Source organism: Enhydra lutris, unplaced genomic scaffold (assembly GCF_002288905.1).
Source record: "Enhydra lutris kenyoni isolate GAN:26980312 unplaced genomic scaffold, ASM228890v2 scaffoldscaffold19, whole genome shotgun sequence".
Classification (NCBI taxonomy): Eukaryota; Metazoa; Chordata; class Mammalia; order Carnivora; family Mustelidae; genus Enhydra; species Enhydra lutris.
In genome coordinates, this window is record NW_019154103.1 from 19,103,713 (window position 1) to 19,130,175 (window position 26,463).

The 26,463-nt window shown below is 38.7% G+C and overlaps 1 protein-coding gene across 1 annotated transcript in view; it reads right to left on the reverse strand.

Annotated features, from left to right (window-relative positions):
- Positions 1–26,463, reverse strand: part of LOC111148337 (multiple C2 and transmembrane domain containing 1) — a 525,636-nt gene that overhangs the window by 51,509 nt on the left and 447,664 nt on the right. The window contains exon 19 of the mRNA XM_022504845.1: positions 20,452–20,505. Within this exon, the coding sequence (XP_022360553.1) occupies positions 20,452–20,505 (54 nt within the window). The remainder of the gene's footprint in view (positions 1–20,451; positions 20,506–26,463) is intronic.

Below are 26,463 nucleotides of genomic sequence, written 5' to 3' on the forward strand. Positions count from 1 at the left end.
CAAACACATCGGAAGGACTCATGTAAGGAGAGAGATCATATCCTTTCTCACCCAAGGCAAGACACTTCTGAAAGCAAAACTGGGCGATGTTAATAATCGCAGCAGGATAACAGCTAGACGCTGGGCCTCCTCTAGGCAAACCAGGACTCATGGTTACCTGAATTCTAAGACTCTGACAGGAAAGCTGATTAGGATTTAGGCCACCAGCCCCACCTAAAGCCCTCATCCAATCTTGAAGTTTAGCAATCACTGCCAATATTTTAATAGGGAGGGTTGTATAAGCCCTAAACCTAGAGGATCTGGTACAGAGGCTTGTACGAGCTTGGACAGGTTGTATGAACCCTCAGGTCCCAATTACGCAGACTAGGAAGAGACCAGTAGACATCTTGACCTCCCGGTGGAAGAGTGCATACAGCGGTAACATTTATCCACAACTTCGGAAGCTAATCTCATGAAACGTAAAGGATTATTCGTCAGAGGCAAAGAGGAGGAGAAATAAACCAGGCATTATTCTATTCGTTACATTCATCTTACAGTTTCTAGGAAATACCTTTCCCCCCAAGTTTTTAGTTTTACTCTCACGTGGTCAGCAGAAACCACCTAACAATTACTGTCACATGGATTTCCTACGGCTTTCTTCCTGGGGGAACTATTGCAATATTCTTGGAGGACAAAGGAAGAATGGGTTGTGCATTTTCATTATTCAATCTGTGCAAAGAAATCAATGTGTAAAGGATGTTTCGGAAGTACAGACTAGCTAAATGAGAAAGCATTTTTTCCTAGGAAATTTCATTTATTTCTTTGGTTTTCATAATGATTGTGGTATATAGTGGCTTTGGCAAATAATTACCAAGGTGTTATTGCCTATTTCCTTTCAGATATTCCATCCATTTTTAAGACAAGCTCAAAATACAGTGTTCATTCAATTAGGCATCTCTTAGCAAAAGGAATTCTAAATCCTCCTCTTGCTCTATGGGCTAATGCCTCAATATTGAAACTCCTTCTTAAAATGTGAAAACTAAAGAAGTTGTATATGAAGAATCTGGATCTTAAAAGTAACTTTTCTCCTAGAAATTACATGTAGGGTAGGCTATGACTCTTCCATGTAGAGTTACCAGTGCATGGAATGGAAGGAAAGCGTAATTGGTGTGCTGGTCCCTGAGAGAAAAGCAGTATCTGAGGAAACATTGAAATAATTACTAAATATGTGTATAAAAGAGGCATGGTGATAGTTACAGGAGAAGGGAAAGAGAAGGAAAGGAAGAGAGAAATCGTTCTTAGATGATTATAAAATATATCTTATTTACCTGAGAGAGTTAAAGTGCATTGGCTATGCTTTTTAAAAACTGGTCTTAATTACCCTCGAGACCAGAATTCCATATGAGGTAAATATGTTTTTAGATAGTTTTCTAAAATATGTATAATTTACTCAAGGAAAAAAGGACTGTGTCCTCTGGAGCCAATCTAGCCTCACAGGTAAATACAAATTTAAGTAGATTCCTAAGAAGTATATTATGTACAGTGGCTGATGGAGTGGGATGTCTATGAAGAAGCTGGGAAGGTCCGTCAGTTAAGTACATAATAAAAATGTATTGGAAAAATACATCATTTTCTCAGTGGACTATAATTGGCTATGCATAGTAAAAAGTCTTATTTTCAAAAATGTATTCTGCATCCACAGAGTTTTAAATCTCAATAACTGTGTTATTTTTAAAACTCAGAATGCTAAGGAATATTAGGGAGAGTGACAGAAGAACTGCATGGTAGATGTCATTCTATAATTTACAACTCTTTTTGACATCTTTTTTTTTTTCCTTCTTCTTCTTTTCAAGCAGGCTTTGTCTAAAGCCAAAGGTGCAAAGTTAAAGAAGACGGAGAACAAAATTCCACTTTCCTTATCAAACAGTTTGACTGAAGCCTTTGGAAGTGTCCCCGTACGTTCACCTTTAAAATATATCTCTTTTTTATTATCTGGGAAGAGTTTTCTATTATAAACAAGATGAGAATTAAGAAAGAAAGAAAGATAGAGAGAAAGAAATAAAGAGGGAGGGAGGAAGGAAGAGGGACAGAAAGAAAGAGAAAGAAAAAGAAAGAAGGAGGGAGGGAGGGTGGAAGGAAAAGAAAGGAAAGGAAGGAGAGAAAGAGAAGGAAGGAAGAAGGAAGAGAAAGAGGGGAGGGAATGTAAAGTGTCTTGAGTAATGCAACAGTTTAGTTCTCTCACTTACATCTAAATTTGGTGGGCAAGCCTTTCCTATCCCGCTGATTAAGAGGCTTCCTCCTTCCAACATCTCACCATTCCCCCAGCCCATCAACTCAATTCTAGCTTCACTTGTCATCTTTCTTTGTAACTTGTCCTATGTCCTTTCTGTTTTATTCAGTTTGTGTACAAATCACAGTTGTTGAGCTGTGAACTGTTGTGTTTGTTACTACACACTCATGTTGTGTCACGTAGCCTGAGCTGAGCCTTCACTGTTAACTTGACCATCTGGTCATTCTGGTGTTGACCAACACATTCCTTTCAACTACTCTTTCAAACTTCCTCCCTTCTCCAAAGTCTCCTTCATCTCACAACAATGACCATTTCTCCTACTTTGCTGAAAGAGAGAAGCCACATGTGCCTCCTCCAACCTGCCCTTCCTCCCTGAATCTCACCATGGAATTCCATCCTTTCTCTTGTGTTCTTCCACCCACCCTATCTCTTTTGAGACCTTCTAGCACCTTCCAGCTCTGTAAACCCAACTTCCCCCACTTGTTCCTTCTAAAATATTATGAACTCCCCATGACAAAAACAAATTCCAAGTTCCTGCCAACACCCTAAGTTCCTGTCCTTCCCCCTCTCCCCTTTCAGAGTTAGACCACTCTGAAGGGCAGTCCTTACAAGCTGCCTCTGGTGTACCCTGTGCTTTCTCTGTCACCACTCTAGGGAAACTACAAGCACTGGGGTCATGACTGATTGAATCGTCAATGTTCATGACTTTTTTCCCTCACTTCTCATCTTCCATGAGCATTTGCCATATTTATTCTAGTGTTACGTTTCCCAAAACTCTTGGTTCCCATAACAGCAACCCTTCTGATTCCCCTCCTACCACTCTTATGATTCCTTCTCAGCCATATGCTCTGTTCTTCATCCTGTCTTGCCCCTTAAATAGAGGCATTCTCCACAGAACTGTCCTTGGCCCTCTTCCCCACTCTCAACAGCCTCCGTCTCAGTAATTACTTTAATCTCTAATTAGTACTGCTCAAATTTAACTCTCTGGCCATAACCTCTTCTTTGAATTCCAGATTTATATTTCTAGTATCTACTGGAATTCCTCATTTGATGGCCTGGTGACATTTCAAACTCAACATGTTAGAACAGAAGCAATTTCTTCCCCTCTAAAATCTATCCTTATTTAGACTCTGTTCCATTTAGTGACATGACAGCCTTCCTGGCTGCCCATGACCGACTCGTGCTGCTGCTGCTGCTGCCAATAACGCTAATACCGCTCTAATACTGTTACACGTATGAAATTTGTTCTGTGATACAGACATCATTCTAAGTTTTATACGTGTTTACTTATATTATTCATTTAATTCTTTTAAGGCGGGAACTATCACTACTCCATTTACAGATGAGGAAATACAGGCATAGAGGCGAAGTACTTTGCCTAACAGCACACAGAGGCCTGGTTCAAGAACTAATACTCTTAATCATTAAGCTACTCTGTTTCAAGAAATCTGAAGGGATTTCTGAAGGCGTTCGTAATAATGTGTTATAGCTGAGAGTGGCTGGAAGGTGACTCATTTGAGGTGTGGGGTACTTGAAATCAAGTGGTGGTTTTAGGAACGGATAGGAGAGCGACTGAGGGGAACTCCCTGGGGCTCGGTGATGACAGGAACCGCACTCAGCTCTGCATCATCTAAGGCACCACAGGCAATGACTGGATTTCAGAGACCAGTGAATGGGGATAGGAGCAAATTCTATGAATAGGGAACAGAAAGTTTTTTCTATTATACTGGCAAAGGTAGTTCCAACTCTGTTTCCATATGGGAGGTGTGAATGTTAGACAAATGATCAGAAAGATATGGGCAAAGTGAAGATCATATGACAATCACATTTCTTTTGCTAAGTACTATCCAGTATACAACATAGCTAGCTGGAGTGGATGTGGCACTCTGACACCTGAATTGCTGTTTTCCATTCATACACATATAGCCGTCTCTTCACTGAGTATTTAACCAAATGCTGGTATAACATTGTGCATCATGTGTGTCATACTCCTCAGTTTTTGTCACTAGAGTTTATAACGTTTTTGTGGAGACAGGACACATTAAAATTGAATAAGATCATGAATTAATAATTAATATGTAAATGTCATAAGATTGTGGCATAATGGTTTAGATCATGGGCTTTGGAGTCTAGACAGAAGTGAATTCTAGTTTCAGTCTTTATCTGTGGCTTTGGACAAGTCACTGAGCCCAGCACAGTAGATGATAGAACCTATTTGACAGTGTTGTCATGAACAAGAAATGAGATGATGTATGTGTGGTGCTCTGCATAGGGTGCGTAATTCAAAAGAAAAAAAAAAAGGAAGGGAAAAATAGATGAATATCAACTGAGGAGAACAAATACATTATTCTACGTTTTGAAGTACAGTTCACTATTAGCTAAAGAGTTAAATGGCAGGATGCAGGGAGGGGAGTGGATTCCAGGTGCATTTTAAAGGGCGAATGGGTCTTAAATAAGCAGGAAGGGCGTTTCATGTAGACAGCAAGACAGAGCACATCAAGAATCTGAAAGGAAGATACAAAGTAAGGAATAGCACACCTGCCCTATCTATGGAATTTTTATTACAGATTAGAGAAACCACCAAAAGATGGTTTGAGTTTTTACACCTTCGTAAGATACTATGCTACTGCCAGAAATCTATTAGCTACAAATGGAAGCTATTTTGAGAGGAAGAATACAAGTTCAGATTGAAATATACAGAGTTAGGGTTTATGCTGAGATAACTTTTAGTGTCCAAAAGTGTGGAAAGACACAATAGACTTGGGACAAAAGTCATAACCAGAGAGGGTTAGCTCCTCAAGTAGTGGAATTAGGTCTCATTTCTTTTGGTGTCCTTCAGAGACACATAGCATAGCACTTTGAATGAGTACATAATACTTGTTGCATGGATGACTGAATAAGTGAATCAAAGTAAAGATTTTGGGGTTATACTCCCTGAAGGGATAGTTAAAATTGTGGGCATAGATTTTTTTTTTTAAGATTTTTATTTATTTGAGACAGAACATGAGCAGGGGAGGGGCAGAGGGAGAGAGAAAGAGAGAGAGAGAGAGAAGACTCCCCATTAAGCAAGAAGCCCAGACATGGGGCTCGATCTCAGGACCTGGAGATCTCAACATGAGCCTAAGACAGATGCCTAACTGACTGAGACACCCAGGTGTCCCCATAGATTAGTTTTGTAAGAAAGAACAAAATTGGGAGATACCCTAACATTGGAGACAAAAGATGAAAACCAAAGTGTTAGAGTAAAAAAACCCTGAGTGCGCAGGGAGACGGAAGAGGATATTAAATGGTGGTTAAGATAGCACTGAGCTAAATGCTCTAAGAAGGTAGAAGATCCAGTGAAGTTATTAATGTCTTCAGGGAACAAGTTTAGTACAGTGTTATAAATGGAAGCCACGAAGGGAAGAATTAAGATTGAACAAGACAGGGGAGTAAATGGAGGCAACAGATGTAGAGCGTGTCTCAGATTGATGGTGAAGGAAGGAAAAGTAATCTTACTATTTTTTGAAAATGTGTCCACATAGGATGCAAGAACAGACATTTGCCATAGGTACACAAGTATTTATTACGTGCATGTATGCATGACTGTGGGAGTGAATGAATGAATTCCATGAATCATTCATACTGAATATGAGAAAAATACCCTATCTTGATTCCTTTTTTCTTAATCAGAATATTTCCCCCTTCACTTTTGTGCTATGAGTATGCGTCTAGATACAAACACACTTACAGGTGTCAACGCTGGTCCACCCTCATAAAATGAAAACTGATCTCTAACATATTACTTTTACTTGTTATGGGAAAAGATTCACACAGGAAGTCCTATCATTATGATTTAGATTGTAGGAAGGGAAATATTTAGAAATAAATACAAGGAATTTTAATTGTCACATCACTTGTTCTAGTAGAAGCTATAACTTTCCAAGTGTTCCCATCTGGATAGTCTCTTGTATTAAAAACTAATTGTTGGTGTGCCTGGGTGGCTCAGTGGGTTAAAGCCTCTGCATTCGGCTCAGGCTCAGGTCATGATCCCAGGGTCCTGGGATCGAGCCCCACATCGGGCTCTCTGCTCAGCAGGGAGCCTGCTTCCTCCTCTCTCTCTGCCTGCTTCTCTGCCTACTTGTGATCTCCGCCTGTCCAATAAATAAATAAAATCTTAAAAAAAAATGAATTGTTTTGCATGTTTGGAAAATGCCCAATTTTATCATTATGGAGAAAAGTCTGTATAATACCATTATAAAATAAAACAAACAAACAAACATGACTTATGGAAACAAACAAATAAACAAAACATGTGAAATCAGTAAGCATCTATTTACTTCATATCTATGAAAACCAGGTATCAAGAAAAGATTTTAGTTATGGGTTTACCTTTTTTTAATGCTATAAAATTCATGCCGAGGGGAGAAAACTCATGCTTGATACATTCAACTTATAGTACATTTTCAAGGTGAATTACTAAATCCTCAGAACCTGACCTTCTAATGAAGGCACTGAAGCAAGCACAAGTTGGTGAAGAAAACCACAAAGATATAAAAACGCATAGATATATGATCAACTAGGGACAAATTTTGATGGAATTATCACCAGATCTCTACAGACAAGGTCTATCTATCAAATATGCCTACCATAAGCTTTGATTCCATTAATTTCCTGAGAAAAGACATCAAGTAGAGTTCTGGATACCAGGTGTGTAAACACTGCAAAATTCTGATATTATGATATCTTTCGTGTAGAAACCCACACACAACCCAACCAGATGCAGAAACGAGTTTTCCATTGGGAAAGCAACCCACCCTTTCACTACCGATACCATTATTTAAACGTTTAATGTAGGAGAAACTGAAGGCCAAAAAAGAACATGCTTGCACTTAATTTCAAGTGACAGCTCACACAGTGCATTAAAGGTGTAATACTATACACATGGTAGTTATATATAAATAGTAACATTAAAAAGGGGTTACAACATCCCTAAGACATCCTAAGTCTAAAACACTTAAAAAGCACATTTGCAGTACAACTTCTCTTAAATTATTTTAATTGGTTTCAAGATGATTTCAGATTAGGGATGGGCTTTGACTTTTACTGATTATAAAAGAGAAACACAGATGAATGCTTTTTAGGCAGCCTAATATCATTCCAAGGTAGACAACCACCTAACCTGTGTTACTTAAATGCCATTAACTATCAATGAGTGTTATTTTTACATGTGTTTTATGTAAATTTTGTTTTCCTAAAGTTGTTAGTTCTCTTAATAAATATAGCTAACGCAAATAAATTTTTTTTTTTGTTGTTTTTTCTTTGCACTCATTATCCAGGAACTTTTTCAAAGAAGAAGAGGTGGGGGTAGGCAGAGTGACAGAGTTTGAATACTTAGCAACCATTTTACTGTTGAGAGTCTTTTTTTTTTTAATAGTATGAAAAATAATCCAGTTCTATTCTTTAGCTTGATTACTTACAAATAACCTATCTGGGAAAAAAAATCAAGTAAATCTGTCAGTTGTGGAAGTTTATTCTTCCATGTGTTATCTAGAGATAAGCTAGCCTATACTATTAGATTTCCACTGACATAATTGTGCATGAATTTTGATCTGATTTGGTATTACACGGTGCAAAAGGTGACACATTTTCTCTAATATACCCCATTAGAAAGGAAAGAAATTGCCAAAGTATGAAATCTGAGGACCTTGATTCAGAAACTATGTGGCTTTGAGGTCAGCTCAGTGGAAAAAAAAGAACTTGTTCAACTACCCCAGGCACTGAAGGTTGTGACAAGCAAGCCTAATATGCAGGGTGGTTACTCTGTTGGATAATCAATAAAATCTTACATTATCAGACTGCAACAGCTGTATATTCGTTTATTATACTGCCTTGCACGTCTCCAAAATATTCTAGTGTGGAATTGCAGAGAATACAGATGCTGTCCCCATTCCCAGATCATTGCTGATCAGAATACATGGTCAAGATATTGGAACCAGGAAACAGTATATATGTGCATAATGTGCTGAATATTGATTTTAATATCCACATAATGCTGCCTCACTCCTGCAGAAAAACATTAGCTCCAGCGGTCCTGGAAAAGAGTGTTGACTGAGCTACTTAGAGGTTGTACATCAAAATTTTTGGAGTTATTAGTGATCTTTTAAATCCCCTGAGAAATGTCCTTGAACGAAATAGTAAAATACCAGATGTGAACTGTTCACAATTTCGAATTACATTTTCTGAAAAGGAAAAAACCCTATGTTTTAAGAAGGAAGTATTCTGCAATCTCCTTTCCTCACTTGGCTTTTTATTTTTGGCAGCCAGTCAGAGCAAGTACAGACTGACTTCTAGGACACAGGACAGTGGCATCTTGTCCTCCTTCCTTGGTGGAGGACAATGGATGCCCATTACGGTTTGAAGAGGAATTTAAGAAGGATTTTTTTTTTTTACAACTCCTTTCCACCCACCAACTAGCTTCCATGGAGAGTTCAGCTAGATGGTGGAATTTCTGGACAGAATCCTTATCTATGGACAAAGCAGAAGAAGGGAGACTTAGGTTTTATAACTTTGAGGTTTTAGTGAAGTAGAGAATGACAACTCAGTCAGTCCTTTGTTTCTTTTCAATTTGCAAATCAGAAACAAAAAGTGAAGTAAGTAAGTAAATAAATAAATAAAAAGATTTGGATATACCTGGCCATTTGAAGGTGCTTTGCTTGTTTAATTTTTGAGATAACCTACTCAAGCACTATGCGCTGATAAACCTTAGATAAAGAGATACTCTCCTGTTAAAGCAACAGGGTTCACATTCCTTAATGCTACAGGATATCTATTAAAAGCTTTTCTCCTTTAGAAATGGAGGCTGATTTTATTTTCCAAAGATGGCCGCATAACATCTCCCATCCCTTATATTCTTATGCAATAGGACCCTGACGCTCCTGAGTAAGAGGTAGAGCTAAATTCATCCTCTCCTTGAATCTGGGCTGCGCTTAGTGACTTGCTTGACCAACAGAACATGACAGAAGGGACATTCTTGGACTTCTAAGGCTATATCATAAGAAGCCTTGCAGCTCCTGTTTGGTCTCTTGAAACCCTCACTTTCGGATCTCTTTTCCCTGTCAGAACTGAGCTGCCATGTTATGAGAAGTCAGCAACAACCTCCAGTCTTCTGACTGAGCCATCTTGAATATCCAGCCCACGTCCACCCTTAGAAGACCAAAGCCCCAGACATCTGGCTAGACCCACAAGACAGATTCAAGTAGGATCTGCCTAGGTGAGCCCAGTCAACCCACTGAATAATAAAGAGTGATAAACATTATTGCTTTAGGTCACTAAGTGGGTTTGCGGGGGGCGTGTATGGGGAGACTGTTATACAGTCCAAAGTGGTGGACTTTGGACGCAGACAAAAGTTTGGAGTCTGATTGTTTCACTTCTTTTGTGACTTTCAGTGAGTTACTCTATGTCTCAGAGGTTTCAGTCTTTTGATTTTAAAAAATAGTGACAAGAGAAAGGGCTTCTCAACTGACCCATGATCCTCCTGCATCATAGTTTCCTCAAGACTTTCAGATCAAAGCCAGAATCAGCATGGTTACTATATTCCTTTCCCTCTGAACCAGCTTTTGAGGTATCAAAAATATTTTGCCTCCTTGTACATGGATACTTCTTGCTTCCACATTGGATCTGTGTTTACTTAGTGAAAGCACACTGAATGGGGAAAAGGCACTGAATATGGACCTGTAGCTATCATTTTCCAAACATTTTCTCTTGAGAACTAGTGCCCAGGGAGAGGACGGCTGGGCAGGCACAGATGACACTCTCTGTCTATACTGACCAGAACAGGTTATGACTCTGCAAAACTGCATACCAAGTGACCTAGGTGTATTTCTAGGTGGGCCAATGGGCTTTGCTACAACATGACCAGAAGAAAAGTTAATTAAAGAGTTTGTTTTCTGATCTCAGTTTCTTCTTCATTAGGCAAGTTACCTAATTCCTAGACTTAGCTTCTTTTTGGAGAAGTTAACTTTTTAGGCTCAACTACTTTCCTATTGTAGTCACATTATCTGGTTTCTAATCTTAGCTACTTCCCCACTAGCCAAGTTAATCTTCCCGATACTGAAGCATGGGAATGATACCTGATAAGCCAATACGCAGAGTTATTGTGAACATTAAATTAAGGTACGGGAGGGAAGGTACTTTGAAGCATTTGAAGTGCTACACAAATACAAAGATATCTCAACCAGGCATCTTCTAGTTTTCCCTTAGTCTATACAACATAAATTGTTTCAATAATCTTATTACATTTACTATTAAAAAATCTCTCAAATTTGTTTCTTTCTGATTATCACAATTGCTGGTATAGCACAGGCCGCCATTATTTCCTGCTGGGGCGACCAGGGCACCTCCTAGCATACTTCTCTACTTCAAATCTCATTTCCTTCTTATTCCATTACCTGCCCCTTGCCAGAGTTTTCTTCTAAAAGCACAAAATGTCGTCATGACAATTCCCTATTTCAGAACTGCCTCTGAGTCCTCACTGCTTGAAGATAATTCAGATTCCTTAGAAGATGGCTAAAGCCTTCACAGTCTTAAATTTACCTTTCCCAGTGTCATCGTCCTCTGCTTCATGCTCCCATTGTCCCACATTCTCCTTGACTTTACATACCACACTTCCTTCTATGTTCTCATTCGTCCCTCAAGACCTAAACTAGATGTCACCTCCTCTGTGCAACATTTGCTATCAATTCTGGGAAGATGGTCATCTTCCTGTTTTTCCTAAACTCTTTTTAACTTTATTGTAACATGTTTCTCACTGTATTATAATTATTAGTTTACATAATCAAGGGTCCCAGCAGACAGTGGCTCTTGAAAGGTCCATATTCTGCCTGATTTATCTTTGTCTACCCTCACAGTGTCTTGTCCTCACTATAAGCTTACGGGAGAAAGAAATCAATTTCCGATGAGAGAGCCCCAACAGCAAATTGGTTCAACCTGTATCTGATAGTGGGCCTCAAGGGCTGTGGATAGATCTGTGCTTTTAGGAAGAAATAATTATTCTAAATTTCCCTTTCTGAGACTTTGATTCGTTTTACTAAAACAACTCGTGTTTTATTTCAAATTATAATATTAGCACATTGATTCACACAGAGTAATATAGGATGAAGGCTGTATGCAGCAGGCTGGACGAAATTATGTTGCAGCAAGGAAGACCTCAAAATCACAAAGGCTCCTCAAAACAAGGATTGGGTTTATTTTTTGTTCATACCACAGGCCCTTCTGGGTTGGCACCACATCATCTTTATTCTAGAACTCAAGCTAAAGAAGGATCTCCTGTGTGAATGGTTACAGCTATGTTTCAGAAGGAAAAGAGAGATGGCAGAGCCAAGGAGAGCTCTTGAGCCTTTGTCTGCAACACGGCCTGGGTCAGCCAGAGTGAGTTACATGGACAAGCCTGAGATCAGTAAGCAGCAAAGAATATTGAGAACAGAGAGCAATCTGCTATTGAAGGTAGACGGGTAATGTTGTCACTGCCATGTTAAGACCCTAGCATAGTCTGCTTTGGAGAGGAATCTGAGAAAACACCCCCTGCTAACATGATTATAGCCATACATCTTTGTTTACTTTGAGTCTAGCTTAAGTTGGAAAATTTCAAAGGAAAAATAAATAATACCATAAGGTTTTCATATCTATTGATTTTCTATTAATTCTGGAGTGTGATGGAACACAGGAAGTGCAGGATTCTGGCCAACAGAAGTATGCAACCAATCCCATTAAAGGGAGTAGCTCAGGCAGCCTACTCTGAAAATCTATTAGACATTGTGGATTTTTTCCTTTATATAAAAATGTCTTGGTTATTAAAGACTGGGACTTTACCTGGTTTTGGATTTTTCCCCAAGGGGAAAAAAAAAAGACTTGTATTAAAATATTTTTTCGGTTCATCATACCACCACGCAAAATAACCCACGTCACTGGAAATATTTTGGTGAAGCTACACAGGTCTTCAAGTTGTGTTCTCATCCAGTGAGGTCAACATTACAGAATTCCTGACATTTCTCTAATATCTCTCTTTTGCGTGTCACAATTCAAATTGATACCTCTGTTTGCATAGCCAACTCCTGTTGGCAAGTTCTTATAATCAAAGAAGAATTCCTCTGTCGTGAACTTCTTTTAGAATCTGCAGAGTCAATGCCTCTAACATGGTGAAGAATTTCTTTGCCAAACAAATTTTCAGGCAGAATAAAAATCTTGGCACTCTGGGCTCTGATAGAGCATCTGTGATGCTTGGCAACACATCTGGTTCTGCTGCTTTGGTGAAGAAACCTGCTCCTCGTCTCAACATGCAGTGGTGTCAGCCAGTGTCAACGATTCTGCCAGGGAGCCTGAAAAAAGTGTGTCTATTTCTACGAATGTTGTCAACCCTTTGAGAGCCAGGGCTGACACGCTATTTCAAGAGGTTTTGTCAAGAAATGGAAGTCTAAGAGTAAGTTCGTTGCTGCAATACAGACGTTAACTAGTTTTCCAGAGGACCTGTCTCAAAACCTGTGATTGACTTTCAAATACAGGTTCTGCTTTTCTGAGGCAAAGGAAATCCAATGACTAGAAGAAAGCAACAGGAAAGAGTCCGCTCACAGTTTGCTTTACCCGATGGCTATCCTTGTCAAATGATCCAACTAAATCTTTCTATTTCAATTCTTTTCTCTCTAACTGCCATGCTGGAAGGGCATGTTGGGGCACTTATCTACGCATTCCAAGGCTGGAGAAGTGCTTCTGGAAAGGAGCAAGGAGTGACAAAGCTTTCCAATTTGTTTACAGGTAGAAACCCACAGACAGTTGGAATCATTATAGAACTCTTTAAAAGCTAACTCTGTCTCCCATGACTTCACAGGACTGTGACCATCTAATCCTCTTTTTTTTTTTTTTTAAATGATGAGGCATTAATGACGCAGACATGTTAAAAGATGACCTACTCAACACAACAGAACATAAATCCAACCAGGACTTTGGAGAACTGGAGGAATTCCTCTGTGCTTAACCCTCATCGAATAAAGCCACAGCAGCTCCCATTCTGTTTGCTACTGTTTTCTCTTGCCAAGTCGGTGTTTTAAGCACGTATTGCCATGCAACTGAAAAGTCATAGTCAAACAGATGTCAAAAATAACAAGCCTATTGCTATGTCAAAAACCACTCATAATTTCAATATCAAAGCCAAACATCAGCCTTCTTGTAGAGGCTTACTTCTGAGCTGAACTTTATTTTTACTTGGAAAATTTGCATTTATCTCCGGTGTTTGAGGATACCAGGCATTAATGTCAAGAGGAAGGTAGTGAGAGCCACAGAGATATGACTTTATAAAGAAATTTTATAGTCTCTGTAAAAATCATTCTATTTCCATTGCAATAAAAAAGGCATGAAAAAGTTTTTGTGAATGTGTTTATGTGCCCCCCCCACCCCCGGCAAGGAAAAAGTCTACAGCTTTCTTCAGATTTTCAAAGGGTCTGTGACCTGAGTAGGGCTAATACCCTCTGCCCTGATGCTTTATGGAGTGAACTGTTTTGAGGAACAGAATGAATGTTCTGAGGAAGCGGAATTCTTCTGTGGAAAAAGCAAGTTAACCATGACTTGGTGCCACACTCACCAATGAAGAATACAGGCTCCTACGCAGGAAAGTAACCAAGTGCACAGACATGGGTACAAACCCACTCTTATTTCTAGGCAAGCTTTTCTGAATAAAAACTAAGGCAATTTGGATAAAAATATTTGCTTTAGTGGTGGGTATTAAGGAGGGCACGTATTGCATGGAGCACTGGGTGTGGTACATAAACAATGAATCTTGGAACACTGAAAAAATAAAATAAAAAGAAAAAAATTGCTTTGTTATACTGTTCTTAGTTTCCATATTGAATGAAAAACTGCATAGCCATATTCATACAGAAAAGTAGGGTTAAGTTAATAAGGAAAAAATTAGGAGCTCAGATCTAGTGCTTTAAAATGTACTATTATTTTATAAGTGTGGAAAATGCAGTTGGAAGGTACCTGTATTAGTTCCTATTGCCACTATAAAGGATAAACCTTAACAACACAAATTGCTTAAACAACACAAATTTATTAACTTACAGTTCTACAATCTAGAAGTCAGAAATGAGTCTTACTGGGCTAAACTCAAGATGTGGGTAGGGCCACATTTCTTTCTGGAGGCTCTAGGGGAGAATCCATTTCCTTGCCCTTTCCAGCTTCTAAAGGCTGCCCACATTTCTCGGTTTGTGGCCACCCTCCTCCATCTTCGAGGCCCAGAGAGCAGCTCAACCCTCTAACACCACCCTGCCTCCCCCATCAGTTTGTTGGATTAATGTCAGGGCTCCGGCCTTGACTCCATCTGCCCCCACACTAGATGCTGTACAGCTGGTCCTTCTGCTGCTGTTTCTTCGCCTTCAGCTTCTCCTAGTGCTCGTTGAGCCTATGGGACAGGGCGCACCTTTTCTTGGGACTGTAGAATTTTCTGAGGTTCTCCTTCTGAGTCTGGTGAATGATGGTGAGAACAAGGGTGAGGGGCTTATAGACAGCTCAGATATTGGAGACCTTGGACCCTGCACGGCCCGTAATGTTGGTGACTTGCAGCTGGAGGAGCTCTACCTTCAGGTCCTCCAGATGTCTCAGCAGCTCTCCCTTCTGGCCAGGAAGGTCCCAAGCACTGGCTTGGGCCATAGCTGGGCAAGGGGTGGCCACTTTGATGGTTTCTTAGGCTTTTAAGGATGCTTACTATTAAATTGGGTCCACTCAGAGAATCCAGCATAATCCAACTCTTAAAAGGTCAGCTGATCAGCAACCTTCACCTCATTGGCTACCTCGGGGCCTCTTTGCCATGCAGTGTAATAGAGGTTCCAGGGATTAGGATGAGAACATCTTTGAGCGGTTATTATTCTGCCCACCACACCACGGCTTAGCTGGGATAGTGGGAAAGGGCCGAAAGCACAGGAAGAGTGTGAGGAACTGGAAATCTAGAAGAGCACCTCGCTGGTTTGGATGGTATATTCCCTGATTATGCTACCAGAATACCTGAAGATCAGGTCTAAGGTAATCTGCATCTGTTCTTTAACTTTCATTCTGGAAAACTTAGTTTCTAAGAACGGTAAAGATGCCTAACTTGGGAAAACCTGAGTGTCAGCCCTGGCTCTGCCACTCATTGTCAATATCACTTTTGGCAATGCACCTATGTTTGGCTGAAGCACAATTTCCCCATTTTAAAATAAATTGGAACTAGTAGGTCTAGATGATTGTAGTAGGCAGAATTCTAAGATGACTGCCAAGATTCCCACTTCCTGGTGTACATGTTCTGTATAATCCCCTCCCCTTGTATGTGAAGGGAGTTAAGAATACAATGGGATGGTCATCCTATGATTAGGTTATGTTATATGGCAGAGTGGACTTTAAGAAAGGATTACCTTTGGTGGGCCTGGCCTAATCAGGTGAACCTTTAACAGGTCATCTTCCTGATGAGAGTTCAAGTGTGAAAGAGATTCTCTATTGATGGATACAAAGATAGAAAGGACCATGGAAAGTGACCACAAGGAGTGAAAAGCCAACAAGAAAAATAAGGGCTTCAGTCCTCCAAATACAAGGAACTGAATTCTACCAACAGCCCAAGTGAGATTGGAAGTGGATTCTTCTGCAGAGCTTCAAATGAGAACTCAGCCCGACTGACGGCTTGAGAATTAGACTGAGCACAGAACCCAGTTGAGCTATGCCTACACTTCTGACCTACCCAGCTGAGAGCTAATACATGCAGTTTGTTGTAAGCCTCCGAGATTGTGGCCATTTGTTATGCAGTAGTAGGAAACCAATAAACGACTACAATGCTATTTCAGTTAAATGTGAGTTAAGATTTCTTTTTAAGAATTTTTTTCTTGACTCCTCTTTCCCTGCCTTTCTCCAAAGCTTTGATCGGCTTCCCCACCATGTAATTATTTCATTGAATATAACTAGAAAATGCCATTTTTTCTGATTAAAATCTTCTCTCCTCTCACACACTGGAGTTATCTCCTTCCCCCCATGCTTGACTTCAGATGCAGAGATGTATGCATCTTGGGTATATTATATACATGTTTAGGGCTGGAGAATCAAACCAGATAACACAGATTTTGAGAATTAAAGCAAACAATCTGCATATTTTGAAGTAAGTCAGATAAGTTTCACTCACTGCATCTAGTTATCTTGAAACACAGTAACCTTGACCTAATAGCTGAAGAAAAAGGCAAAGCAATGTAAGCATAAATGTCTGAACATTTTAATATCTTTTATCAATAAACATTAGTACTATGCCATGCATTTGAATCCATGCTTATCCTGAGGAAAACCTGCATTCTATCTTCTGCTTCCTCATACTGCAGCTGGGTCCCATTACAAGGGTAGGACACACCATGGGAAGCATGCCTAAACTTTTTAAGCCACAAAACGAAAGCTGATCTTCATTAATTAGATGTCTAGATTATGCAGATCGACCGCTGTATTACTATAAATAATGTGGTCAGAAACACTATTATATGGCTTTTTGATACCTCCACCGGGGTAATTTAGCTAAGCCTTAATTACTAAGACATTCTATTAACCACAAAGGCAGGGTTTGGTGTCAGGTCAAAAATCAGATCCAATTGTGACTTTGTGGTCGGTGGGAGAGAATGTTCTACAACAAAGGGAACTGAGAACACAGGGTGATGTCTTCCTAACATTCAATTCAGGAGAAATTTCATCTCCAGCACACCTTCAGAGAGTGCTGCTATGTAATGCACATAAGTGAAAGTATTAACAAGCCAATGATTCATAACTAAGACCCACCATTTAAAACCCATATTCTCTGCCTTTGTGAAAACCATGGAACTGGATGAAGAGAGGAGTCACCTAATTTTAGATTAAAGCCAATATGGACAGTGGATTCTGGAATGAAGGCGAAGTCTGGGGATCACACCCCCTCACCCGAATAAGGATCAGCTGTTTTAATAAAAAGGGAGAACACATGACAAAAAGAATGCTCCAAAGACCACGGTGTGGAAAAGCTTCCAGATCTGGGGATCCAGGTGAATCATGACTTAGCTTTTACCAACTTCAACCAAAGTCTTCCCAGGTGCTGAAGTCAGCACTAAAGAAAAGCTCTCACACAACTGTGATGCAGAGTAATTATCATCTTTGTCTGCTTCACCTTTTTGTACCTGTGTCTTTAACCATCTACATAATGATGGGGAGGGAAAACACTTCGAGCCGAAATGAAATAAACGACGTCGGTTTATGCCCACACGGACCTTGTCAAGTAGCCAATGACTCGCCCTTTCATTGTGAGTGACTAATATCAATGCTGGCTCTAAAGAAAGACACTTTTCATAATCGCCCAACAATCTGCTAAGTGAAAACATATGGATAGGCTTAGGCAAAGCCTGCCAGGGGTCTTTGCTGAATGGAAAACAGGTGCTCTCATTCTGTGCCACGTAATACCCCATTTACCCCCAAGTCCAAAGGTTAGAGGACTAATAGCTGCCTTGTGGTAATCAGGGAAAGCCAAGAAACTAGCCCTGGTGAAACATCTGGGACATATTTTACATACTTGCAACATATGCTTCAGGTTCAATTAAAGTGAGGCTTTGGCACATTTATTAATCTTTTTTACTTTTATCCTATAAGAGGACTCACTGACCTGACCCCACTCTTATACCATATGAGAAAACAGAGAAATAATGAGAGCTAGAGGTCAGTACCTGCTCATATGGCAAAAAAACACATTTGTTTTCTCCTGAAATTCCATTACACATGACTCTACACACAAACTTTAAACAGAAGAACCAATGAATTTTTTAAGTAGGAAATTACCCTTCTCCCACTCAGACACACTGATAGCCAAGACTTACAACCTTTACCTCTGTGACAGCCAGTCCAGAGACGGAGGCTACTAAATGGGAACTTGAAGGATCCTTTCATATTTCCACTGCTTATAGGAAAAACTTTATATTTTAACACATCCACTCTAGGATTCTTCCATTATGCAAGCCCCTAAAAGTCTTTTATAAATTATTATACTTGAGATTTTCCTTTTTTTTTTTTTGGTTCAGATACGATTTTTATGCTATCAATTCCATTATGAGTAGAAAAGAAAAGCCTCCTTATAGATCACTTGAATAAAGAGTCGGATTTATGAAAATCAGCTCACCATCTTTTCATATGGAAAACACACTGTTTGCCAGCACCCTGTGTGCAAGAATACAGCTGAATTCACATAGTAATTTAAGCACTCACTTTCAATCACCTTCGGTAACTAGATCTGAAAATGTATTAGAACCCGGGTGTCAGTTTCAGACACCTAAACACTAGATTACAATAGATACCACTCCAGAGGCTTGGTGCTCTTTCCACCTGGCATGTTCCACTTGACATCTAGGTTTTGGTGAGCTGGTTAACCAGGTGCGTTATTCGCTCCCCACTCCTAACATCCTCTCTATTAAAAAAATGACCATCAAGCGGAGAAGAGTGGTTTGGAGTATCAACAAACTGCCTTAAAAAAAAAAAAAGAAAAGGAAAAAGAAAAAAAACCCAGGTTGACCTCAAGCAGGGACACTGAAGTACTAGACTTCACTAAGGGTTTCCATTTATTAACATTTTGGAGGGAACGCCTGCTGCTGGAATGAATCTTCATGGTAGCTTTAATAATAGAGTAGCAACAAGCAAGGGAAAATGGCCATAAATGGATGGCAGCTCAGTGTTTATCAGCAGAGAAATGATGATTCAGAGCTGGCATGTTGAGTTAAAATACAAGCTCTCTACAGCTCTACAACTGACCTTAACAATAAATCACCTCATTTATTGCCAGAAGTGTATGTTCATGTTATTTAACATTATAAAAACAAGCACATATGTGTTTTTGTAGAAAGGAGATTTTGTTAGTGTGTGTTTGGTGATGTCGCTAATGACTAAATGATGTACAGAAGGAAAATTTCACCTAAAAGCTCTATCAATTTCAAAATGTTTGGAATGGTATTAGAAGGCAGAAAGTGTGTATGTGTGTGTCTATGTTTTCATTTTCCTTCTAGCATTGAATATTAGGCAAGAAAAAAAATCATTTGGGAGTTTGACTCTCACAGTTTGTGATTTTTTTTTATTGCATTTCTAATGCTTGATTCCAGCATGCAAATTCTTATACCAGGATATAACTGTACATCTCTATTAGAATCAAAGGCCAAGGGCATAAATTAAGATACACTGTTGTTCTCCTTTATTTAAAAAAAATCACTTCTTTACTATAAGAACTCTGGTTCCAGTGACAGTCAAAATCTGGTTTTATATTCTAAACAATTTGGGAATAATGAAAAATGAGTGATATTCTCTTTTCCCTCCCAATCTTACTCTCGCTCTTTTAAGATTTTTTTGATCTAGAAATGCCCAAGGATTTCGATAAATCAGCATCACTCTCCTCCTTGTCATAAAAAGCCTTTCTTCTCACCCCAGACATCACTACAGTCACACCAGATCATTCTAATTTGTCTTCCAAGGGGACAACCATACCAAGAAATCCCAGAAACTGGCTGGTTTTTTTTGTTTTGTTTTTTCGTTTGTTTTTTTTTTCTTTTTACTGTGGTCACCATTCCCATGCCAACCAGTGATCAGAAAACAACCTCTCAGCAGGCTTTCCCGACCAAGGAGCCATAGAGTCACTCCAAGTCAAGTCTAGGCAAGGGCCCCGAACACTGGGATTATTTAAATGCTCTCCTGAGCCCTCCCCACACATGTGTGTTCTTTTGCTGCACAATTCCTTGAAAATTACAGATGACAATATTCATGTTCAACTTAAGCAGGCTGCTCTTTTTTTCCCTTCTCCCTTCCTCCGAAGTGTAGCCCGATTTGTAATACTCAAGATAGGACAAATTTTTGCCCTTCAAAAACAGTTGTCACTGCTGTTATCTTCACGAGAGCTATCAAGTTCCAGACAAGCTGAATTGTTTTTTTTCGTTCCTGGCAGAAAAATATTTGACCCAGCACTGGACAAAAGCGAAGAGGATTTATAGTCCTCTCTCCTTCTTTGCAACATGCAGCGGCATTGTTAGGATGATAAACAGCACTGTCCAATTTTCTGGACTCAAACACTTCAACTCCTTTTTTAACTGTCTGTGAAACCAGTGTCATGTCTACATTTCCCCATCCCCTGGTACCCAAGTGCTGGGAAAGATAATTACCTTGTCATCTTTGTCATCTTCTTCTTCCTCGTCCTCCAGCATGTCCTCCACTACCTGCAGACAGAAACAGAAGTCATTTTTGTGCTCTTAAAGCAGAGAATTTTGTTCTGTCATTTTCAACCTTTTGGAAATGAAAACTTCATTAACATTTGAAACAGATGCACAGAGAGGGAACATTTGATCTAGAGATAGGGATTAGGAAAATGCAGTGACTTTAATTGATTAATACCAGGGAACTGAATCCCAGTCAGGGGAACCCTACCTGTGGGAGATGTTGTGTGACAACCTAAAGAATCTGAAATATGCATCAGGTAAACTAACATTAATTTCAGAGATGCTTTCGATCAGGAGATTTCCTTTTTACCTGCTCCACTTTCTGTATTAAGCAGACACTTTAAGTTCAGAATCAGATAACTAAGCAGAAAACAGCTCCTCTATTTCTGATTTACTTTTCACCAGACTCTAAGGTAAAGTAACTTCCTCATCACTGATTTATGCCGGTGGCCTATGGCATAAAACTAATAGCTTTCATGGCTGAAATTCTACTTATTTTTAAAGTTTTATTGAATAAATTTGATACATAACATTGGTTAAGTCAAGTATACTATGAGTTACTTGGATACATTTATATATTGTAAAATGATTGCTAATGTGGCAATATTTTACCTTATTACATGATTATAGTACCCTATTATTGTCTATGTTCATTACATTGTGCATCAGATCTCTATGGCTTATTTAATACCTGTCCTGTATTTGTATGCTATCCCTACCCTCCATGCCCCTTGGTGACTGCCTTTTTGCTATTTTTTTTTTATTGTTTAACTTTTTTAGAATCCATAAATAAGCGATATCATACAGTATTACACTTAACTCTGACTCATCTTGCTTTTAATGCGTTCAAGGTCCATCCACGATGTCACAAAAGGGATACTATCTTCCTTCCTTTTAACTGAGTAATATTCTGTGTATATATACCATATCCTTTTCACCCGTTCATTCACTGATGGGCATTTGGGTTGTCTCCATATGTTGGCTTTTGTGAATAATACTGTGGCAAACATGGTTGTGCAGGTAACTTTTCTATACCTTGTTTTCATTTCCTTTGGGTATATACCCAGAAGTGTAATTGTTCAATCATAGGGCAGATCTGTTTTTTATTTTTTTGGGAATCTCCATATTGTTTTCCACAGTGTCTGGACCAATTTGCGTTTCCGCCAACAATATGGGTTCTCTAGTCACTGCTCTCTATTCACCATTCTCAACACCACTTATTGTCTGCTCCTGACGACAGCCATTCTAACAGATGTTCGCTAACTCAGTGGACCACTGATACAGAGGTGACACGGCATTGTGGTTCTGACTTGCGTTTCCTTGATACTAGTGATGTTAAGCATAAATTCATCTAACTGTTGGCCATTTCTATATCCTCTGTAGAAAATTGTTTAGTTCTTCTGCTATTTTTAAATTGGATTGCTTTTTTTGTTAGGGAGTTGACTGAATTCTGTAGATATTTTGGATGTTAACCCTGTATCTGAGAGATGGTTTGCAAAACTTTTCTCCCATTGTGCAGGTTGTCTTTTTATTAATTGTTTGTTTTGCTGTGCAGAAGCTTTTGAGTTTGATGTAGTCCCATTCGTTAATTTTTTCTTTTGTCATTTGTGGTTTTGGTGCCATCAAGTCTCAAGTTTTAATTCTTGTAGATAAATGTCAACTTTTGACTATCTCTGTATTACTTCTTTTTCTTACTTTTTTATTTTGTGAATTGCCAGAGACTCTAATTTTAAATCTCTGATTTTACACAAGGGTTACATTATGAGAATGGACACTGAAAATTAGAAATGTATTCAATAATCAAATGTATGTAATATGTATATATAATCCAGGTAGGTGGGTATGCATGAATGTATTTTTTAATGACTCCTAGTGTACTTACTTCAGCATAATGGAATAGTCATTTTGGATTTGCTCAATAATTTACCCCTTCCTTGATTACTGTGTAACTGTGGCATTCCAAATGGGAGTTCCCCCTGTTTCAGGTGTTTTACTATGGTTTTATACACCTTCTGTCTCTCTCCTTCTCTCTCTCTCTCTCCATAGAAACCAAAAATTTAAAAAAACTTTGGGGAGGGTAGCTATTCAATTAAGTGCCAACTTCTGATTGCATTGATGCCATTTCATATAATTTCTAATTTTTGTGGTGCTTTTCTTTTTTTATCCAGTCTGTATCTTTATTTCTGAATAAACTTGATAGAATCATGGTTATTAAATATTTTTAAATCTTTCTCCCCAAGCTCATAACTTTAAAAGTTAGAGACAGTGAGTGCTTCATTCATGTGGCTTATGATACAGACGGGAATATGTTATGAGTGAAAACTTCAATAGCTAAGACTGTGTTATGCCAAGAGCTACACAAACTGAGATAACATGTCAGGACTCTTGGTGATCTAATAATTGTTCTCAAATATTCGAAAAGCATTAGCCGACTTAAAAGAATAGCCCAAACGCAAACCTCCTTTTCTCATAAACCAATATAGAACCAAAAGCATCAGACAACCTGTGAGATTGTTCCTAATTTAATGTCATACTTTAAATCTTCTATTACATGGTAGAATTTTGTGGTCTTTGCTTTGGACATTCAGCATTTCAAAAGAACCATAGTAGCACAATGTGCTGTTTCCAGTATCTGGTGAGAGTTTACACTTATTCTGAAGGCCTATAAAGCAATTCAGCCTCAGCAAGAAAGAAGGACTCTTAACATTCTCTCTAACACTATTCAGCAACTCTGTAAGCATTTATTGTTAAGCCCCTTGGCCAAGAAACACAGTGCTAGGTACTGTGGGAATACAAAGATGAATAACACAGATATTTCATCTATACTCATGTCAGCCCTCAAGAGGATTATAATTCAGTAAAATTTAAATGGAGACTATAAGCTAATCTTTCTCGTTGGCTTTTAATTTCCTGAAAATCTGAAGTATTGGAAGTATATAGACAATAATAGCAACAACATATAATCACGGTGCTCTATACCAGGCAATTCCAAACTGGGTCATTTTTGATGGAGGTTTCAATGGGAGAAGCAGCCACAGTATTTCAGTACTTTGTATTTCTTCAAAAGCATTCACCTAACACAGCAAATGGCTGAAACAGAACTCAAACCCAGACAGTGGGACAACTCAGAGAGCTCTCACTCCCTGCCCAGTTCTTGGGGGTGGGGAGTGAGGGGTGGGGAGGGAAGAACTCACCCAACTCTCCTAAGTTTTGTTTAAATGTTTATAATTTTGTATCTCTAATAAGATGACCAATTTAGATTAAGTAATTTGTTAGGTTGGTCATTATGATCCATTTTATTTTTCAGATAAAAGTTGTATATACAGGAGGTATAAAACAGGATAATTTGGTTAAGTAATGTTTTACTAAAATTACCTACACAAAGTCATTTATCAAACATGTCAAGGAAAGAGAAACAAATACTACAAGTATACTTTTACTCCCATGCATAAACTCGAACAATGATTTTGCTGGTTATGATTAAAAATGTATTGCATGCTTCTCCTCTTCAGTACTTATGATCATGCTGCAGGTGCTAGGAAGCAAGAAGGGTGTTGGATTCTGCCTAGCAGACTGCAAGGTGCATAATAGGTGTTCCAGAACCATTTGTTGATAGAATGAACAGATGAAAGCATCATCTATTCTTGATAGCCCTCAACAAGATTTTATGGGAAGGAAGTGAACTAGCTTGCAGAACTGAACTAGCTTATCTGGAAAGACGTATACTTAATCAGGGATGCAGATTAATAAAAGCAAATTTTCAAAATGCCTTCCAATATCTGCCCGGAAACAGAAAGCATACCCATTTAACCTTTAAGATTTAGAGATTTCTACTTCCTTCAAGTTAATTTTCTACAAATCCAAAATATCATTGAAACAGCAAACAAGCCAATAGCTTCATTTACACATTTTCCAAATCAGCTGCAGATCTTATGTTCGAGAACGACTCAAAGAGGTCTACAGAATCAGGCTCTTCATTTGCGAAACCCAAACTGTTCTTCCCCTGCACAAGTGGGTAATTGGCTACGCACAATTGCTCTACAAATGTGCAGCCAGAACCACCCAATACAACCATTTGCTCTTACATTTGGCAGAAAAGTGTTGTGTTAGCGAGAGGCCGTTGTGTTGTGTTTTAGCGCTCTAGCGAGGGCTTTTCCCCTCCTCCAGTGCCTTTTTAATGTTACATCATAAACATCTACAAGTGAGGATTTATAATACAGATGCTTTCCTACGGATGTTTTGAAGCTGCTTCAGAATGTATCCCACTATTACGTTTCGTTCAGGTGGGGTTTAAGGTGCCCTGGAAACTGCAGATAATAGTACCTATCCCAAAGTGTTGATTAAGGACACAATGAAATAGTGTATAAAGTACTTAACACAGTTCTCGTATTGAAGTAAATGTTCAAAAAGGTTAGCTATTAGTGAAAAGAAAACTAACATGAATTTAATGATATTTTAAACATTATTTTTTAAAAGATTTAAAAAATTTATTAGACAGGGAAAGAGAGTACAAGCAGGGGAAGTGACAGGCGGAGGGAGAGGGAGACTGATATGGGGCTCGAACCCAGGGCCCTGGGATCATGACCTGAGCTGAAGACAGATGCTTAACTGACTGAGCCACCCAGGTGCCCCTCAACATACATTTTTAAAAATTATTTTTTTTTTGTCCTGGGCAAAATATTCAGTGTTCTTTAGGACATATAAAATTCCAATTCATGTTTAACAGATACTAAGAAACACATAAAGAGACACAGGTAGAGGCGTGAATCAAGACCCTCCCTTAAAATGATAATGATTTCACTACTTTGCAGGCTTTAAGGGACCAAAGCAATGGATGGCTATGAAGGCAAGAGTGTTTCAGAAGTGGGGCTGTGCTTGAAGACATGAGCCCTGGGCCAAATTCAATGAATACAGAAACTGCAACTAAGGTGTTAAAAACAAACTGTACATATCCCTGAAGTGCATTTAGTGACTTCAAGAAACTGCAACCTTTCCCAGAGAACTCACAGAACACCTACCATCAAGAAAGAGTGTGGAGGAGTTTAATACCCAACAAAGAAAAACAAAATAAAGGAATCCTGTCTCAAACTCCAGCTCTTTCCTCATCAATAAAACCACATAAAGACTACATAGTTTTGTTTTCAAGTATATGAAGTCAAACTGACCAAATATTTGTCAACAATAATTTAATAACACATACGCAGAATTTCCTTGAGGGAAAAAAAATAAGTGTTGAAAAAAATGCATGTGTTAGAAAAGATACATTTCTCCAAAGTTGTGTTTTTCTTTTTTCTTTCCCTTTTCTTGAGGGGGGAATCTCTCAGTTTGGCTCTAGAATTCTCTTTCCAAATTATGCTTTCTGATACCTTGCTTGAGAGCAAGTAGTATTAATCAAACAAAGGAAGGGCACTAGGGAAATCAGAAAGATGTAATGCAAGCAGTTAAAAGTGACATGACCTTCTGTAATGTCGCTCGTCACAGACTTATATGCCACACACCGGAGGAAGGTCTTGAAAGAAACTGATTCTTGGTACTATTCCTTGAATGTAATACTAATAAAGATGACATTTTTAAAAACACACGTAGACAGCCCCAAATGCAGCATGCCAGCTACATTACAGCTAAAGAATAAGCAGATAACATTATTTTTAAAAGCGTAATATTTCTTCTTCCATAGTCCCTATTTGCTGAGCATTTGTCATTAACATATAAAATAGAATATGTGGCAATACTTTTTAAAAATACATTTTCAAATGGAGCCAAACTCATCTGTAGAATCTGTATATTATATAGTCGCACAGGAGCTCTTTTCATATTATGACTTTTAATTATAATTCAACACAACTTAAATGTCTTATGATTTGCAAGGAAATAAAATTTTATTTGGCTGAAAATATTAATAATGGTGTTGGTAATCTGAATACAAGTACGACATGTTTAATATTACTGCCCCAGACA